We start from the raw sequence: 19,535 nt of genomic DNA on the forward strand, positions 1-19,535 counted from the left end.
TCGTGTGTATGTCAAGGCTAGTGGGAGTACAATTAGCTTTCCAATGTTGTATGTGGATGACATACTACTCATAGGAAATAACATTCCAACCTTGCAGGAGGTTAGGTCCTGGCTTGGGAAGTGTTTCGCTATGAAGGACCTTGGAGAAGCTACTTACATCCTAGGGATAAGGATATTAAGAAATAAGAGTAAAAGACTAATTAGACTTAGTCAAAGTACCTACTTACACAAGGTGTTGAAACGGTTCAACATGGAGAATTCCAAGAAAGGTGACTTACCCATCTAAGACAATACCAAACTAAGTATGACTCAGAGTCCGAGTACAGAGATTGAAATAGCTAAGATGAGTTGAGTACCATATGCTTCCGCAACTGGCTCGATCATGTATGATATGACTTGTACTCGTCCTGATGCGCCCTTTGATTTGAGCATGGTCAACAGATATCAAGGGAATCCTGGTAAAGCTCACTGGACTGCAGTAAAGAATATTCTTAAGTACCTATGCAGGACTAAGGATTGGTTCCTTTCTCTTCGTGGGAGTGATGACTTAAGAGTCACAGGGTATAGTGACGCCAGCTTTCAGACCGACAGAGATAATTTCCGCTCTCAGTCGGGTTGGTTTTTTTTACCCTGAATGGAAGAGCAATAACTTGGAAAAGTTCCCGTAGCTGATTCAACGTGTGAATCAGAGTACATAACAACAAGTGAAGCATCGAAGGAGGCGATATGGTTGAAGAGATTCATCGGAGACCTTAGAGTTGTACTAGATATAAAGGATCCTATTGAGATTTTTTGTGACAATGAGGGTGTGGTTGCCTTAACCAAGGAACCAAGGGATCATGGCAGATCCAGGCACATCGACAGGAAATATCACTTCATAAGACATCGAGTGGAAGAAGGACTCCTCATGGTAAAGATGGTATCATCAGATGAGAACATAGCAGAACCCTCATGAAGGGACTGAGTAGGGTTAAGCATTTGCAACATCCAAGGAGCATTGGGCTGAAGCATGATATTAGTTTTAATGATTAGATAGCTATTTTGAAACTTGTAATAGATAAAATGTAATTGACATTTGATGATTAAATAAAAGGTGTTTTATTTATGAGTAAAGTTACTATCTTGTGTCAATTGTTTACTATTGTTTCATTTTTCATGTTTTGAATTCCAGAATAATTGTATTATTCAAACCTTCCACATTCGATCACACTTTTGAAGTAGGTATTGAGGCAAGACTGTCATGAATTTGGCTTGTAGATTGTCTGAAGTGTTATAGACATAGCAAGAGATTGCTACAACATTCATGAGTGCTCATAAGTCCTGAGTATTGGATTAAACCCACACTCACTTGAACCACTTCATGGAATTTATCACGAGTGATTGTGAGACGATAATGTCATATAAGTCTTAAAACCAAGATATATGAGTTGTTGACTATGAGTTGGTTGTACATTGATAGTGCGAAAACGCATCAGTAACTTGATGTTATAAAACACATTGTTGTGTATGATTTAACAAATAGTTAGTACAAGCATATAATGTCTAATTTTATTTGTTCCTTTTAATTCTTGGAGGATTAAAAGTGATATCTTGGGCCCCTCAATGAATTTGTTTTGACTTATGTGTCGGGCCCGGTCGGGACTAAATTGATGTGTTTAATTAAGTTCTCTGTTAAACAAATCGGAAACAAGAAACAAACTGCTGCATAATAAGTATGACATTGTTCCATGTATTTGTGTGGCTGATATCTTGAAGAAAAGAGGATTATATGATCCCTTATCTAAAGGACGTGTTACTGACTAGGTCATAGTTCAACAACGTCTTTTAAGAGCTACGATTGCTAGTTAGTTTTAAGTTGTACTTGCAGTTTTAGTTATTAGGCTTATCAAAGTAGGAGACTGTTGGATTAGGTGTCTAAGCCCGTAACTATAATTGGTACGTACTTGAACCGAGAGTAGCATGGTCCTTTTGGTTTGCCTTCGCTAATGCAACTTGATAGGATAAACTTTTGAGAATAAGGTTATTTTTTATTTCTTAATATATTACAAGTATAATATATTAATATGAAATCATATGATTTAATTAGTATTGATCAAGAATTAATTTGGAATTAATTTAGTGATCAAAAGAGACTAATTAAATATATGCGGACGATTTGATAAATCAGTTATTCTTATAGTGTGAGCCAATGATTCATGGTTATTTAGGATGGGCTAAACCAACATGGATAGTCCATGGAGGTTTAACCCATGGAGCCTAAGTAATATGAACAGTCATGGTGCATTAGGGTTTGTACGGATGTAACCCTATCACTTGTCACACTGTAAAAGGAACTCCCTAGAGCTACAATTGGTTGCCACATACATTCTTGGAGAGTGTAAATCAATTTTGTGCTAAGCAACTTATTCTCTCAAGCCTTCTTTTGCACTTGGTGTTTGTGAAACATTAGAGGCATCACATTTGAGGTGCTAAAGCTTTTGAAGGACAAGAACTACAAGTCCTATTAAGAGGTAAGTTATCCAACTAGTTATATTGTTCAATTGTTAAATGGTATGCTAGTTAGGATGTATGCTTTGGAAAATCAAATTGCATGTATAATTAGAGAAAACATATATCCAAAGCATCTAGGGTTGCATGTGCACCATAAGGTTGTTAGAGTGCTCAAAATCCTTCAACATTTTCATGATACGAGGGTATTCCATCCCGATGATGACTAGACCCATCATAGGCACGCCTGGTATTCAAGCTCGAGGCTGATTGGGTCAGGTATGAGTGTTTGTGCTTGTGAGCTGGTTGTTATATGTATGTTTGTTCTGGAGTTAAAGGAAGCATTGTCTTGTCAGCACTAAAAGGTTCATCTCCCAGTTTATCTCCCATTGTCCATTATATCCTTGGAAATTTGGACATTAGAATGAGATTTCTCCTGAAAGAATATCTAATCTCTTTTGTCAAGTAAAGGATTGTTGGCAGCAACATATGATCAGTGATTCTGTTTTCTAGTGGTAACCCTAGGTTTTCAAGGTTGAGTAGTCAGTTTAGGGGATAAGGCGAAATGGAATCAACGATGGTTAGCATGGGCGGTATGTCCGGGAGTTAGACCGAATTCGAGATTCCAAATTGCAGATTTTCAGGTGAAGTAGGGTTGGTTTGTTGCGTGGGATTATGGATTGTTTTCTTTAGATTGGAAACTTTCTACTGGGTTTGGTCACCTTGAAAAGGTCATGATATATTCAAGGTTGTGAGTGTGTCCCTCAGGATGTCGGGCTTGCCAGGGATGGTAAAGGATGATTTCGAGGACGAAATCAAATTTAAGTGGGGGGTAGTTGTAACACCATGGTTTTCAAGTATTTTCAAATCCTTCCCTTGGTTGTTAATTATGTCTTTTTGGTCCTTGGATTAGAAGGAAATAGCGATGGGAAGCCCTAGTGGCAAGTTTGTAATTTGGGTGTGACAGGAGTACGCTAAGTGTATATATGAGTACGTTAAGCGTACTAGGGCGTATCCTAGTACCTTGCGCATACTCATGTCCGATGGGAACCCTAAGTTTTAGGGTTTACGGAGTATTTAAGCATACTTATGGTTATTGATCCCCACCTTTTCAGCCTCCAAAGTCTTCTAATCGTTCTTGCAAGGCCCTAACCCTCTAGAGTGTGATTATGAGCCTTAAAGTGTATTCTTTGTTATTTACAGGAAGGAGAAGTGCATCAAGGAGCTTGGAAGCTTGAAGCAAGGATTAGATTAGGAATTTTGGCCCCCTTCTCTATCATTTAAAGGTATAAATGTCATACCTTTGTGGTTTATTTGTTAGATCTCATGTTTGGGTCTTTTTATGCTTCTTCTTGGTCCATAGTGCTCCATCTTGAGCATGGCATGTTCTGGACGTTTTGAGATGTCCTTCTAGATCCTAGGAAGGGTCCTTAGTCATAAAAATGAGGTTCCTTGAGTTAGTTTGGCTCCATGTTCTTTGTGGAAGGTCTTAATGGATTAAGACCATGTCTTAAGGACTTTTTGGATGACCAAAGTCTTAAAGTTTGAGACTTTATGGTTATGGAACACTTTTGAGTCACGGATCTGTAATTTGGCTTAAATGCTTAAGCCATTAAGCAAACATTGGACTTTTGGAGCTGCGACGTACGCCCCGCGTACAGAGGAGTACGCCTCGCGTACTTGGTAAGCCTCCCCGTATCTTGTTTAATATGAGGTCTCGTGTACGCTGAGTGTACCTCCGGTGTATGGCCCGCGTACGCGACTAGAGCGAGCTTCATTGTTTTGGGCTTCGGTTATGGACTCGTTTTGCCTGCGGCCATGTTGGGCCATCTGGATTTTATGGTTTTGGCTTTTGTCTTGTTGGATTTTCTTGAGTGAAGGCCATGAAAGGGATTGGATCTAATTTGGAAAATTGGGCCATAATTGGGCCTTGGAGGATTATTTTGGATCTTGGGCTTTTGGTTTTTTAGTTTGGGCCTTAGTCTTGGGCCAAGTTTGAGGAAGGGTAATAAGGTCTTTTACCCTAAATTGTACTCATGGTGTGAGTTAGGAGCTAGTTAATGATGGGTTGTCATTTGTGCTATTTGATAGCGCGGGCTCTAGCGGTTCTACAATAATAGATCATTCGAGGGAGCAACTATTGATGGAGTGATCCCTATAAACGAATTTCGAGCTTCTTATTTTCAATACTTGCGCTGAGTATCACTATCAATATGACCTCCATCTTCATTACATTATTCGATCTCTCTAATTGCTTTCATCCCATACTCGATTTCTCTCCTGGTTCTTGCCCTTATCGATACTAGAAAAAAACACATTGGTTTGGTTGTTGGTTAATCTGACCTGAAGATTTGACAAAGGCCTAAGCATACTCCGTTGATCTCTATAGGTGTTCTCAGTTGCACGCACACAAAACAGAAAATCACCTCTCTCTCTCTCTCTCTCTATATATATATATATATATATATATATATATATATATATATATATATATATATTTGATTTTCTGCTTTTGTGTGCGTGCAACTCTCTCTCTCTCTCTCTCTCTCTCTCTCTCTCTCTCTATATATATATATATATATATATATATATATATATATGATTTTCTGTTTTTGTGTGCGTGCGACTGAACTCCCATAGAGATCTACGGAGTAGGCTTAGGCCTTTGTCAAATCTTCAGGTCAGATTAACCAACAGCGAAACCAATGTGTTTTGTTTCCAGTAGCGATAAGGACAAGAACTAATCTATCCATCTCCCTCCCCCCCCCCCCATCTCTCTCTCTCTCTCTCTTTCTCTCAATCTTGATCTCGATCTCTCGAATCTCAAGGAGTGGAACATCTGGCTTTTAATGGACGAGGACAATCTTAGAAGAGGCTAGGATCGTTTTTCTTTCAAAGAATCTCTATTTGCAGGCAAAAATGATCCTTGATCTTTCATGTTGACAGAGTTAACCCCAAACACAATTCTTATTCAAAGCTGGTTTCCGAAAATTACCAATTAAACCATAGACTATATATATATTCCATAAAATTATTATATTTATTATTATTTTATTTATTTTTATTATTATACAACCCCTTATACCTTATATAAAGCCTTTTTTTTGTTAACTAACTCACTTGCCAATTGTACAAATTTTGTCTTTACTTGTATAATACTCAATTATTATTTATTGGCTCTATATAGTAACCTTTAAATGGAAACGGACGTTACAAAATAAAAACATATGTATGTTATTTTGATAATTTAATACAACTTTATACCCAACACTGGAGGGTATAAAACTAGTTATCGAGGTTCTAATGTTGTCATCGTTATGCCATTATTGGAAACAAGATAATGTTGAGGCACACTTCCTTTGGCAAAAAAAGCAGGTTGTTTAGGTCGAGGCAATACACCTTCTTCACCAAACATCAAAACCACAGATGACATAGTTGGTCTGTCATTTGCATGATGTTGTACACATAAAAGACCGATTTGTATCGATCGAAGTACTTCAGAGGCTACAAATCTGTTACGCATATTCACACCAAGCAACTCCACAGCCATACCTTCTTCAAAGAGTCTCCATGCCTAAATGTATATAGATAAAATAAAATAAAATTTATAAAGATAAAAATATCTAAAAAAAAACATTTGAGAAAATAATCCTATTAGGGAAATAGAAGAAAAGAAAAATATATTATTAACAAATTATAACTAAATGGACAAAGTCTAATTCATTTTCCCAACTTTGTCCATTAGGTCGTTCATTATGCGCTAAATGACACAACACTCATATATAGGTTAAGTGGAAATCCTTTCCGTATTGAGTTAAAAAAAAAAAAAAAAAAAAAAAAAAAAAAAAAAAAAAAATCTTACATGTGCAAGAAGATTATCACTTTCATTGTCGTGAGAGAATCCTTTATTTTTTTTCCCACTTACTATTTCCAATATGAGAACACCAAAACTGAAGACATCTGATTTTTCGGAGAAAATTCCATCTAAAGCATACTCCGGTGATAAATAACCCCTGTAGGAAAATTTGTGAGGATTTAAATGTATTAAAAATATATATATATATGTATATAAAGAAAGTTGCATGGTTAACTAATGGATTCTTACAAAGTTCCAACTATGTTATTTGTATTTGCTTCGTTTTCATGTTCTGTAAACATTCTTGCGAGACCAAAATCTGATATCTTGGGATTCATGTCGACATCCAACAAAATGTTGCTTGCTTTAAGATCTCGATGAACAATTTTAAATCGTGAATCTTGATGAAGATAAAGGAGTCCTCGAGCAATCCCATGAATGATGTGAAAACGATCTGACCAACCTAGTATCGAACTTTTGATTTTATCTGCCCAATATAAGTTATTGGTATGATTTACATTGTGAAAAAAATTGAAAGGAAGGTGAAGAAACATGTGTCATAGAAAGTAAAATTGTACCAAATATGAATGAATCCACACTTTTGTTAGGCATGTATTCATATATTAACATGTTTTCATCTCCTTGAATGCAATATCCCAAAAGCTTTACAAGATTTCGATGTTGAAGTTTAGCAATGAATTTAACTTCATTTTTAAACTCTCCAAGGCCTTGTCTTGAAGTTTTGGATAATCTTTTCACAGCTATTTCTCTTCCATCATCGAGCATACCCTAAAGATCAAAGGGTATTAATTTCAAATATTGAACACAAAAGTTAGATTTGTTTTACAAATATAAATCATTGAAACGTTTATGAGAATAAAAAGAAATGCAGGTAGCTATGTAAACTGTCTTACTTTGTAAACTGGACCAAAACCACCTTGTCCAAGTTTTTTGTCATTTGCAAAATCATTAGTGGATTTCGATATGGTAGTCAGGCTAAAAGACGTTAACTCTGTATCATCATCTTGGCTCTCCATGATATACTCTTCATCAATAGTTTGCACTGGTACATCAGCAAATGGTAATAACAAACCACACTAATATGTCAATGAATGGTTTACATTTCAAATTATCATATCTGACATTTTCTGAGTTGCTGTATATATAATCAAAGAATTACCTGGTATTTTCACTTGGGTTAGTTTCTTTTTTCTCCAACCATACAAGATTGCTAAAATCAAGATCACCATAACAAGACTAGATAAAATCGACACCACCATTATGGTTGTTTGCCTCTTTTTTTTGGAACGAGGTCTCGAGGTTAATTCCGGGATTGATGGAACTATTAGCAAAACTATAACAAGTTAATAATGTTTGAAACCTTGAACGAACATGAACTGCTATTAGTTGAAAGAACAAGTAAGATTATTAAAAAAAAAAAAAATACACATTAAAAACCCAACTAGACCTTTGAAAGTTGTTTATTATCATGAAAATCAGCTTACTTGTCAAGTCGGAGACAGCCATTCTCACGTAAAGGTCCTGGCTTTCATCAACTGTTCGGATATCCATTAGATCATCGAACCACAGCAAGCATCCGCTTCCATTCATTCGAATATCAATATTCGCATACGCGTTACACGAGCAATTTTGCCTGCATGCTGTCTTACATTCACCAAGTGTCATGTTCCTATTGAACCATGCACGCCGAGTGTCTGGCATTTTAACGTTTTTAAACACTCTAAAGCCATCTCCATTCGGACAACCTAAAGCTGTTCTACGGCGACACCCACTTGACCACTGGGAGGCACTCCATTCGTCTGGGTTTCGTGGTTCGAACCCTTCCATACAACTACAAAGAGGTGAGCTATTCGGGTTGCACCTTCCATATGAACCACACAGTCCGAAACGGCTACACATGTCAATATTCGCGCTCGAGTATAGGAACCACATCTGTGTTCGTTCATTCCAGTTCATTCGTAACGGGATGCCATCTGGAGTTAAGTGGATGTGGGTCACGACTGAACTATTAACAAGTGTGAACCTATAGTACACCTCGTTATCATTCATAATAAAGTCGTGTGTGTATATGGAGTTTGAAATATGACTAGGAATGCCATTGAACGTAAGACCGTTCCATGGTCCAAACCTCGAGAAAGGAACAGAATCTCTTTCTATGAACACCTGTGGGAACCCGTTTGTATTCACGAACCCTACATACAAACCCGGTGAAGGGTCATCGACGCTCTTCCATGACGTCAACCGCCAATCAAACCCAGAGACCAGGTCCTTCCCTAATTTTGTCCCGGGAAGCAACTTGTCTCCCAGGTAATCAAAACTTTGCCAGATGAAACTTTCCTCGCCGGCTGTTCTCACAACCAGATTTCCGGGGTTCAAAAGTTGTGCCACCGGATTTATGGTTGTGAGAGATATCGGACGAGGGTTAGATGACCAGACAATGGTGTTGTTGCTACCTGCCATAACCAATAGGGATCCGTTGTTGTCAACTTTGAAGACACCTGACATATCGGTTATTGGTTTCTGCCTGTTAGCAACCCACACCACTGTCAGTGGTGATTTGTTCTTGTACCATATGCCCAAATACCGGTTTGGATTGTTTCCCGGACTAAAAAATCCGAGTTCATACATTTCATCAGCTGAAACAAGGGTTTGCCCGTCACTGAGAGTTTGATTAGCTGCTATGGTGTCTTGTGCCCTACAAATGCCCAAATCGGACATGATGGCACCAAAAAATAAGAAATAATGAAGGATCACCATTGAAGTTTTCTTTGGAGAATTGTTACGTACTTAATTTTTTCAATTGCAGATTGTTAATTTATTTGGAAGATATTCATTTTGTCAATGAAGGCTGTGGGGGTAAGGGTTGACCTAATGAGTGGTTCTCCAACAGTTTACTCGAAATTTTGGACTTACACTTGAGCTTGCATTTAGTCGACGACACAGCATCACACCCCACAACTAATCCACATGCTAATTAAGTCGGTCATGAGATTACCTTTGACTTTTGGGGAATATAGTTAATTACATTTTATCAGCGCCCTATAAAAATATTGATGTCAAGGGCATTCACATGTCATTGAATTCTAATCGAATTCTAAGAAGTTCAATGAATTGACGCTGGGCGAATCTGGTCGACAATACTTATTTTCCCTTTTACTTAGGCGAAATTTTTTTGATTTTTAGAAGTTTTTTAACTTATTTTTCCTATACCGGGCAATACTATTTCAACTCGGCAACACCTACTATAAATTCTTGCTTGGATTGCCACTAAATTAACATTTTCATTTTTTATTCAATTTTACTCTTTACTGGTCAAACTTCATTAAACCCGACAAAGTTTAATACATTCGCTACAAGGAAAACGATCATTAGCGGCGACAAAAATCATGGGTAATAATTAAGGTTGTCGTTGGTAATAGTAATAACGGCGACGCGTCGCCGGTAATAAGTCGCCGCTACTGCTTCGATGCTATTGATCATATTGTCGCCGCTATTAATAGATGATGCCGCTAGTGACCATGTCGCCGGTAATGAGGTGTGTCGCCGCTAATAACATAGTCGCCGGTAATAATAGTGTCGCCGGTAATAACAATTTTCATTTTTTTAATTAACGGTTTTGGTTGCCGGTAATAATGTCGTCAATAATTACATAACAACATTCGATTAAATATAAAAAATAATAGTGTCGACGTTAATTAGAAAATACACATCCGATTATAATTAATTAAATATCAAAAGTCATAATATCCGATTAAGTATAAAAAGTAATAATGTCGCCTGGTAATTACATAATATCCGATTAAATATAAAAAGTAATAATGTCGTCCGGTATTAGTGTCGCCGGTAATTACAAAAAACAACCAAAGTTTTACAATCTACCAAGTAGCAAAGCGTGACAATGTATGCAAATAAAACTTATCCCTACATGTCATCCTCTTCGTTCCCATCGTTTCCTCGATTATTTTGGAATTGAAAAAACGAATAAAGTTCATCCCCACACGACGGGTCATTGAGCATTGCACGAAAATTTTCCAACTACATAATTAATAACAACATATATAAACTTATAAGTTAAATTATCAAACATAAACAAAAACTATCAAAATACATTGTTATTTTTAAACTAAGACAAAAAACCAAAGTACGTTGTTATTTTTTGCACTTGGGACAAAAAGGTAATTACCAAAGTTTTTAGCAAATAATCACCACAAAACCAAAATTATCAAATCAACATGTATTTTACGATGCTAAAGCAGATTGTTATTTTGAAACGAAGACAAAAAACCAAAGTACGCTGTTATTTTTAGCACTTGGAACAAAAACGTAATTACCAAAGTTTTTAGCAAATAAACACCACAAAACCAAAATTACCAAATCAACATGTATTTTACGATGCTAAAGTATATTGCTATTTTCAAACTAAGATAAAAAACCAAAGTACGTAGTTATTTTTTGCACTTGGGACAAAAACCTAATTACCTAAGTTTTTAGCAAATAATCACCACAAAACCAAAATAACCAAATAAAAAATTTAAAAACTAAAAAAGGCATGAAAATATAAATATGAAACTATAGGTGTCGCCACTAATTCTATATATATATATATATATATATATATATATATATATATATATATATATATATGTATATATATATATATATATATATGTATATATATATATATATATATATATATATATATATATATATATATGTGTATGTATATATATATTCCTGAAAATCTAATCACCACGACGTGGTAAGAGCATCACATCGTGGTCCTCATGTATATCCCGTATTCTCCAAGTCAATCTCTAAGATCGCGAAGTTTCGATTTACTACGTCGTGGTAGTGTAACCACGTCGTGTTACTTGGGAATCAACATTTTCTCAGAACACGAAAATCGTCTGAAATTGTTTCTAGTTCTCAAATAATTTTGAATCTCGTCAATCGGAGTTACGGTTCATGAGATATGGACAAAACACTGATAAGGAGTCAAGCTGTCCGGCAACATCCTTTTTGCATCTTTTTAGCTCATTTCTCCTCCTTTTGCATTTCAGCTCCCATTTTAACTGTAATTGAATATTTCAAAGCGAATTAAGTATCTTTTAGTTCTTAATAACATAAAAACATAGTAAAAAATTGTAACATCCCAAAAATACAACCCAATTTTTTTTTTGTTTTAAACATTACTAAAACCATGAAATTAATCATCATATAATAAAACCACAATCACATTTCTCAAATGTAAAAGCGAATGTGTCAAATCAACTGATGTCAAAATATATCCAACATCCGAATAAAACTCCCCGGATAAACTGAAGTTGTGGTGTGTGTCATGCCATCAACCCAAGCTCTTCCCTAACTTGCGGAAGTACCTGAAACCAAAAAACTGAAACTGTAAACAAAGCTTAGTGAGCTCCCCCAAACCACCATATACCATACAATAATACAAATAACACATACTGGGCCCCGCCCACTGCATCGGGCCCCGCCTGACATCGAACCGAAGTTCGGCATAATCTGGGCCCCGCCCGGTATCAGACCGAAGTCCTGAATAACTTAGGCCCCGCCCAGTGCATCGGGCCCCGCTTGGCATCGGACCGAAGTCCGGAATAAACTGGATATAACATATCATTAACATATAGCATAATCACATACTGTATCGGGCTTGCCCGACATCGGACCGAATTCCGGATCATATAACACATATCACAACATGCATGAATCACGAAGACATCAAGCATATATACTACTGCATTGGGCCCCGCCCGGCATCGGACCGAAGTCCGAAACTACTATCATCTAAACGGGTCAACATTGTTGTCGTAGACCCGTTCCTACTGGAAAGAGACTCACCTCGTAACATTAGCAGCTGATATGCTAAATCTAAAACTGTCTGACAGCTGCTCCGGAACTCCCCGGCTACAAATCCCATAAACACTAATTAAATATTGATAACTAATCTCAGGGTAAAATGACTATTTTACCCCTGGTCAAAGTCAACATCCTGGTCAAAGTCAACCTTCAGTTTACCAGACTCGCCGAGTTGGGCCACCAACTCGCCGATCCACTATGACCTAAATCTAATCCTCTACCCGCTTCTACTCGTCGAGTTTGGCAATGACTCGACGAGTTCTTCTTCGATACTAACATCGAGTCTAACTTCATTCGAATCGTCGAGTTGTATGAACAACTCGTCAAGTTCTCCTTCATCATATGAACGTGTCCAGTCGGTGACTCGCCGAGTTGTATGAACAACTCGTCGAGTCTGTTCTTGAGGCATGAACTAACTCGTTGAGTCCAAAGAATGACTCGTCGAGTTTTATGCATGCTATTACAATACAGTCGATTTTAGTGCATCCAAATCATAGATCTGGGCTTCTAGGGCTGGTTTTACACGTAAAGTTTCCAACTTTACGTGCATGCACAAGAGAATGAGGCTTAAACACCAATATTATCCAACAATAAGCACTTAGGGTTTGGAACAAGGCTATATTTGCATAAAGGTAGCTACATTGAGCTCCTAGAGCTCAATAACATCCAGATCTATGGTTTCCTTCCAAAGGAGAGTTAAAATCTCGAGTTTGAATCATATAAAGTTCCAAGATAAGCATAAACAAGCATAAAATAGGGTTTAATGGAAGAATAAACAAGGTGTGAACTTTATTACCAGAATACGTAGCAAATGGAGACTATATTTTGGATCTCCTTTCTCTTCTCTTGATCTTCTTTCCTTCCTTCTCTTCCAAAACTTCCAAGCTAGCACAAAAACACTCAAGCTCAACAATGGGGACTAGGGTTTACAGGGGAAATGCTCTAGGGGTGTTGGAGGCTAGAATGGGAGGCTATAATAACGTTTAAATAGGGTTCAAACCCTGAGATTTAGGGCTTCATCCAGACTAGCGGACTCGCCGAGTCCGGAATATGGACTCGTCGAGTCTCCTGCTAAAAAGCGTGCAAATCTTGTCTCTACTCGGCGAGTCGGGCTACTAACTCGTCGAGTACCTCTTAAGAAAGGGAAATACCATATTTAAATTACATACCAGAAATTTGGGCGTTACAAAAATAATAAGAAAATGTCATAAATATATGCATAAAATAGACGTTATCAAACTACCCACACTAGCCTTTTAATTGCCCCCAAACAAAACTGATTTTTAATTAACCAATATCGCATACAAGAATCCATTTTAAACTCAACCATTATTCACCACCTTTTTGTTTGATTTTTGGTATCTTCAACTTTTTTTGATTCTTCAAAATTTTTGATCTTTTGATCTTCATACTAATTCTTACACTTTATGGTAATTTCTCTTTTTTTTTTAATATCTCACTTTTTTTCACTCAAGTCCTACATGCTTAAGCAATGGCGCTTAACTTTAATCTTTATTAGTTAGAGGCATTAGTCTAAGTCCAATGACTACATAAGATCTCCTAGATAGATTTCAAGTATAGGTTGCAAAACTAATTATGACATATAAACTACCTGATTCTCTTTAATATCTCATGGCTTTTCACTAGGAATTGGAAGCCACAAATACACTATAACATGTGTTGGCTCAGGTAAACATTTGGGCTTGCATCGGATCATCTCATACAATATTAGCAAAAAGATTTAATTATCTCTAGATTTTCCTATATTAAACTATTATTTCAAGTTTATAAATTTTTAAATTTTTCCTGATCTAGAAATTTTTAATTTTCCAATTTAAATTGCTTTTTCGACCCTCTACCCCACACTTATTTCAGACAACGCCCTCATTGTATGAGTAAAGCTATTTAAGAACATATAAATAGTAAAAATGGGGGAAAAGGAACAGACTCCCTTGGGGTTGTAGTGGCAAGATCGAATGGGGCTGCTAAAAGTTGCTCCAACAATTGCTGGAAGATAGAAAATGGAATTGTTGCCTCTGAATGTGCCGAAAAATAAAATCAAGAACACCGACTTCTGAAATGTGGTGCAAATGATTGCAAACTAATGCATTGTATAGTGACCACGATGTGGGAAAGTATCAACCACATTGTGTCGTCGAGTGAAGAAAAATCCATATCATGAATAATAGCATGGGCACGACGTGGTATCTAGAATGGAAGCCTCCTCTCACGATGAAAAACTCCCCCACGACATAGGAAAGTAAGTGTCAACCGTGTCGTGGCAGTCGGGATGATACTTCTGCTTTGCGTCAAAATAATATTTCATGGTGTGGTAACAACTCTTCCAAGCCATAGGAATCAATGTATAGTTAGAAACGTCACTCTTCGAAATAATAATCCCTCCAAATATCGATGTACACCCCACACTTATTAAAAGTCATGGCTCTCGATTGTCAGTTTCAAACTTTCACACAACTTTTTCTCTCGTGATAAATCAACATTCGACCCTAATTGTTGAAATTTCTGAAAGCGTCCGAAGGGTAAAATTTTGTAAAGATCTGAAACATCAAGAGCATCAATATGGAAAACAAAATTTAAATAGACTAAAAATAAAAATAAAAACTCACTAAAAAAAATAGCAAACCAAAATAACTAAAAAGGATATCACGATCACTTGACTTCGTCGAAATCAAGCTACAATTGTTGATTAAATCCCTTGCATGCAAGAGGTGGTTTGTGAAAACAAAAACTTCCAGGACTTATCAAATTATTTCATTTGTTTTCTTTGCACCATTAACTAATAAGTAGAACAAGAGTTGAACCAACTAGTCAAGAGTAACAAGAGTTTGGTCTTCCACTTAACCACATCGATACGCCTTGCTATACTACGCCTCGAAGATTGAGTTGAACAAATCATCAAAGTAGTAGACTAAACAAGTCAAGAATTTCCTAATCACTTGCAATCTCGAAACGCATGCAAAAAGTAAAACCAAGCAATGCTTATGATCACGAATTCCTACACATAAAAACAAATTCCCGACAAGTGACATGATATCAACAAAAATAAAAATTAAAATTAAAATTAAAATTAAAAACAAATAATAAATAATCAAACAGACTAAATTAATTGAAAATCGTTCCCCGGTAACGGCGCCAAAAACTTGATGTGTGATTTATATATATATATATATATATATATATATATATATATATATATATATATATATATATATATATTAAATGCTCGAGTTTTAAATTTATAAAACTGAATTTACCACAACCAGACTAACACACACGCTAGGCAGTGAACCTCATCATGTAATAGCATAGTTGTGGTAAGAACAAGTGTCGAACACATAGAAATGGTGGTGAATTAATTTGAAGTTTTTTATTATAGGTTACACTAAACACACTAAAGCAATAAATAAATGTTTTATTAAATACTTGAAATTCAACTTAACATCAAATATCAATAAACTGACTAGAAGACGAATTTCTTTACATACTTTGGTCTAGATAAATTACATCTCAAATTAATAGTTAACTACTAATACAATGGATATTTATTAATTATTTACTAATTCTTAATATGACTATCATCATGGTCACGCTACTAATCCTTTGATTTCAACACAACTATTAATTCATTGATCAAGTGAACAAACAATCACACATATCAGTATTCAGTTCGTATTAAGCAAGATTTGATCTTATTTAACCCTAATGGTAGTAGGACTTAAATCATGCAGATAATGGTCATTCTACTAATGCACACACATTAAAGTTCATTACTTTATTCCCTAACCCTAGGTTTTGGTTAAAAATTTAGTCATAATCACCAATGGTCGCTGGACAACTATGATTCAAATTAACACAGCTAGAAAATAATCAAAACTTTATTAATTCAGCAATAGGAAACAAAACAAAATTCTTTAACACATATGGATCTTCAATCAAACTTGATAAAATAAAATAAATAAGAATAAACAATCCAAATATCAATTAAACCTTAAATTCAAAGAGCCATTCATTTATAAACACAAAGCAAAGGTTTTAACACCTAAATCAAAAAGCATCACAATGGAATACAAACATGGTCACGATAACAAACCACATGATTAGCGACATGAATATGATCTCTAATCCCTTAGATCTTCGCTCATGTCAGCTTAACGGCCTTCCGACCGCCTTCTAGACACTCAAAACATCTTCTCTGAGGTTTCTTGTCGACCAAGGATAAATAAAAGTCGTAAATCCCCTCTAAAAATCGTCCAAATGCTCGAAATATATAGATTCCCGAAAATCAAATCATTACGACGTGGTAATGGCACCACGTCGTGGTCCTCGTGTATATCCCGTATTCTCTAAGTCAGTCTCAACGATCGCTAAGTTTCGATTTACCATGTCGTGTTACTTGGGAATCAGCTTTTGTCAGACCATTAAATCATCCAAAATTGTGTCTAGTTTTCAAATCATTTTGAATCTCGTCAATCGGAGTTACTGTTGATAAGATATGGCCAAAACACTGATAAGGGATCAAGCTGTCCAACAACATTCTTTTTGCGTCTTTTTAGCTCTCTTTTCTTCTCCTTTTGCATTACAACTCTCATTTTAACTGTAATTGAACATTTCAAAGCGTATTAAATATCTTTTAGTTCTTAATAACATAAAAACATAGTATAAAATAATAAGAAAATGTAATAAATATATGCATAAAATAGACGTGATCACCTACCAATTTCAGGCTAAACAAAACAAAGAAATGAAAGGGAAAAAAAACGACGCACATAAAGAAAAGAGAACATAAATGCCAAAACTCACTCTTGACTTTATTAAAGAAACATAACTCAAAAAACTTCAATCTAATCAATGACTACATAAATTTGGTATATCTATATATACTAAACTAAAAGTCAGGAGTGTAGTTCATCGATGTCAAAGTCGGACATTAGAACGGATATAAGGTCAAGAGTGAACGACATGTGTTCCCGGGCCGGTGTTTGGGACGATTCTCCTCCCGACATCTTAGTTTAATTTCTGATTCCTCCACTTTATTGAAGAAACATAACTAGAAAAACTTCAATTTAATCACTGTCTACATAAATCTTGTATCTATATATTCTAAACTAAAACAAATCAGTGTATAATTAGGATTCCTAGAAAGCTAGACTTTCCTTATATTCGTTTCTTATTGCTCAAAGAAGTAAGGAGTACTTGGGCAACACTCCGAGACTCGTGATCTGGACCAAACACACATAACTTGCCACATTGGACTCGGATATTCACCAACATATACCAATTTCAGGCTAAACAATATGACATATACAAAACTAATTAGAACAGAAGAAGCACCAAAAAACAAAGAAACGAAAGAAACACAACCAGAAAACTACACGATGACCTAGTAAAAGAAAAACACTTTCAAGGGGCAACTCATCATTAGCATTTCACTATCTAATGTTGACCAGCAAAGGCGGTGAAATGGGAGGCAGCCAAGATAACCAAACAAAAAAACTTTCAATTTCCCCGATATATATTAATCCCTTATAATGATAATTGAAAATAAACATTCAAACATTAAAAAACCTGAATGGGTTATTCAACGTGAATAAAACCAAAAATCAAGATTACATAATCATTAAATAATTTGGTCTTTTTTTTTTTTTTTTGGAACCGGCCAATGATATATAAAGAGGAAAAAAGAAAGCCACAGCTAGTGGCAAACAAGAGTTCAAAATACGATGAAATGAAAAGAAACAGGAATTGTAAAACAAAAACAAAGAAAAAATTCAGAAAAGCAAAGGGCAATGAGACCAGGATGCCCAATTTAACTTGTCATTGTTCCCCCTATTCTTCACCCACAGGTAAACCACTGATTTGATGATATCAGTGACTTTATCTGGTGGCAGCCGGTTTTTCTTGAAGACCATTTCATTCCTTGTCTTCCAAAGACTCCATAAAGTACCATAATAGATTGCTAAGATTATCCTTCTCCTTTTTTTGCATACCCCCCATTGAGAAATGTAACCCAATACATCCTTGACTGTGTGGAGAGGTCCCAATTGAATATTACACCATCTTGATACCCCTTCACATACACTCCTGGCATAACTGCAGTCTACCAGGACATGATTAGAGTCTTCTTCGTATTCATTACACATGGGGCAAGTCAAATTTTCCGGAACTACCCCTCGCTTTGCTAACTCCACAGCAACAGGTATCCTTCCCATTTTCGCCCTCCAGATGAAGCAGTTGACTTTTAGAGGGACTTCCTTCAGCCAACTGATTTGACCATCCATGACAGATGTCGTGTAATCCCATCTATGTCTAAGGTCACGAACCTCGTACGTTCCCGTCGAAGACAAACAACATCTCCAAGTTTCCCCATTAGTTGTGTGTTGTTTGGATAACACGGATTCAATTGGGATTTCTTTTTTACCAAGGGCCTTCTTTATACCAGCGATGTTATTCCAAACTCCAGTCAATGATTTCTTCGAGTAAATACCATCAGGTTTCGCTTTAAGATTATGCAGGCTTGATATTACTTGTGCCCAAAGATGATGTGGTTCAGTTCTCAATTTCCACCACCATTTCATTAGCAGAGAGATGTTGAGACTTTTGATAGTGCCAATCCCTAAGCCTCCCATCTCCTTGGGTGCCACCGCTATGTCCCACGAGACCCAGTGTATCTTCTTCTTATCAACCGAGGCCCCCCATAAGAATCTTCTCCTTATTTTTTCGAGAGTTTGTATTATCCCATCAGGTGCTAAAAACAATGATAAGAAATAGGTTGGAAGGTTACCAAGTACCGATTAGGTAAGGGTCAATCTACCACCGAAGGATAAGGATTTTGATTTCCATTTTGAGAGTTTGGACCGAAACCTCTCAATAATCGGTTCCCAGTTCTTTTTTAAATTCATGTTAGCTCCCACAGGAACTCCTAGATATGTGAACGGTAGTGCAGAAGGTTCACACCCCAGTGTACTGGCCCACCTTGCTACTTCTTGCATATCAGATCCAACGCCAAAGACTTTATATTTGTTAAAGTTTACCTTTAACCCTGAAGATACATGAAAGCAATGAAGAATACGAGCGAGGTTGCTGATGTTGTTTCTTGACCACTCCCCTATGAATAGGGCATCATCTGCATATAGCAAGTGAGAGATCTTCGGACCTCCATTTGGAATTTGAATACCCTGGAAAATACCAAGCTCACAGGCAGACCTCATCGCTACACTGAGACCCTCCATGGCTGCTATAAATAAAAATGGGGAAAGTGGGTCACCTTGTCGGA

General features: G+C 36.4%; 2 protein-coding genes across 2 annotated transcripts; both read right to left on the reverse strand.

Moving 5' to 3' along the window:
- Positions 1-5,698: 5,698 nt before the first annotated feature.
- On the reverse strand, positions 5,699-9,137 carry LOC145032807 (G-type lectin S-receptor-like serine/threonine-protein kinase At4g27290). The gene is made up of 7 exons (XM_078981742.1): positions 7,849-9,137; positions 7,524-7,685; positions 7,258-7,406; positions 6,922-7,132; positions 6,593-6,830; positions 6,350-6,500; positions 5,699-6,061 (listed from the first exon to the last, which is right to left on the reverse strand). Exons 1-7 carry the CDS (start codon positions 9,119-9,121, stop codon positions 5,777-5,779), a joined length of 2,469 nt encoding a protein of 822 aa, XP_078837868.1. The 5' UTR covers positions 9,122-9,137; the 3' UTR covers positions 5,699-5,776.
- Positions 9,138-18,030: 8,893 nt separating this feature from the next.
- LOC145030390 (uncharacterized) lies at positions 18,031-18,888 on the reverse strand. The gene has a single exon (XM_078978766.1). The coding sequence runs from the start codon at positions 18,886-18,888 to the stop codon at positions 18,031-18,033; it is 858 nt and encodes a 285-aa protein (XP_078834892.1).
- Between the last annotated feature and the right edge of the window lie 647 nt (positions 18,889-19,535).

The sequence above is a fragment of the Lactuca saligna genome, chromosome 2 (genome assembly GCF_052625555.1).
Source record: "Lactuca saligna cultivar CGN05327 chromosome 2, ASM5262555v1, whole genome shotgun sequence".
NCBI lineage: Eukaryota > Viridiplantae > Streptophyta > Magnoliopsida > Asterales > Asteraceae > Lactuca > Lactuca saligna.

What these genes read in the sequence shown, in the direction of transcription:
- LOC145032807 (XM_078981742.1), bottom strand. Translation starts at nt 9,121, where the DNA reads ATGGTGATCCTTCATTATTTCTTATTTTTTGGTGCCATCATGTCCGAT. An exon ending in GGCTGTCTCCGACTTGACAA is followed by an intron (nt 7,686 to 7,848) that starts GTAAGCTGATTT and finishes TTTTGCTAATAG; the next exon opens with TTCCATCAATCCCGGAATTA. An exon ending in AATAACATAGTTGGAACTTT is followed by an intron (nt 6,501 to 6,592) that starts GTAAGAATCCAT and finishes ATTTTCCTACAG; the next exon opens with GGGTTATTTATCACCGGAGT.
- LOC145030390 (XM_078978766.1), bottom strand. Translation starts at nt 18,888, where the DNA reads ATGGGAGGCTTAGGGATTGGCACTATCAAAAGTCTCAACATCTCTCTG.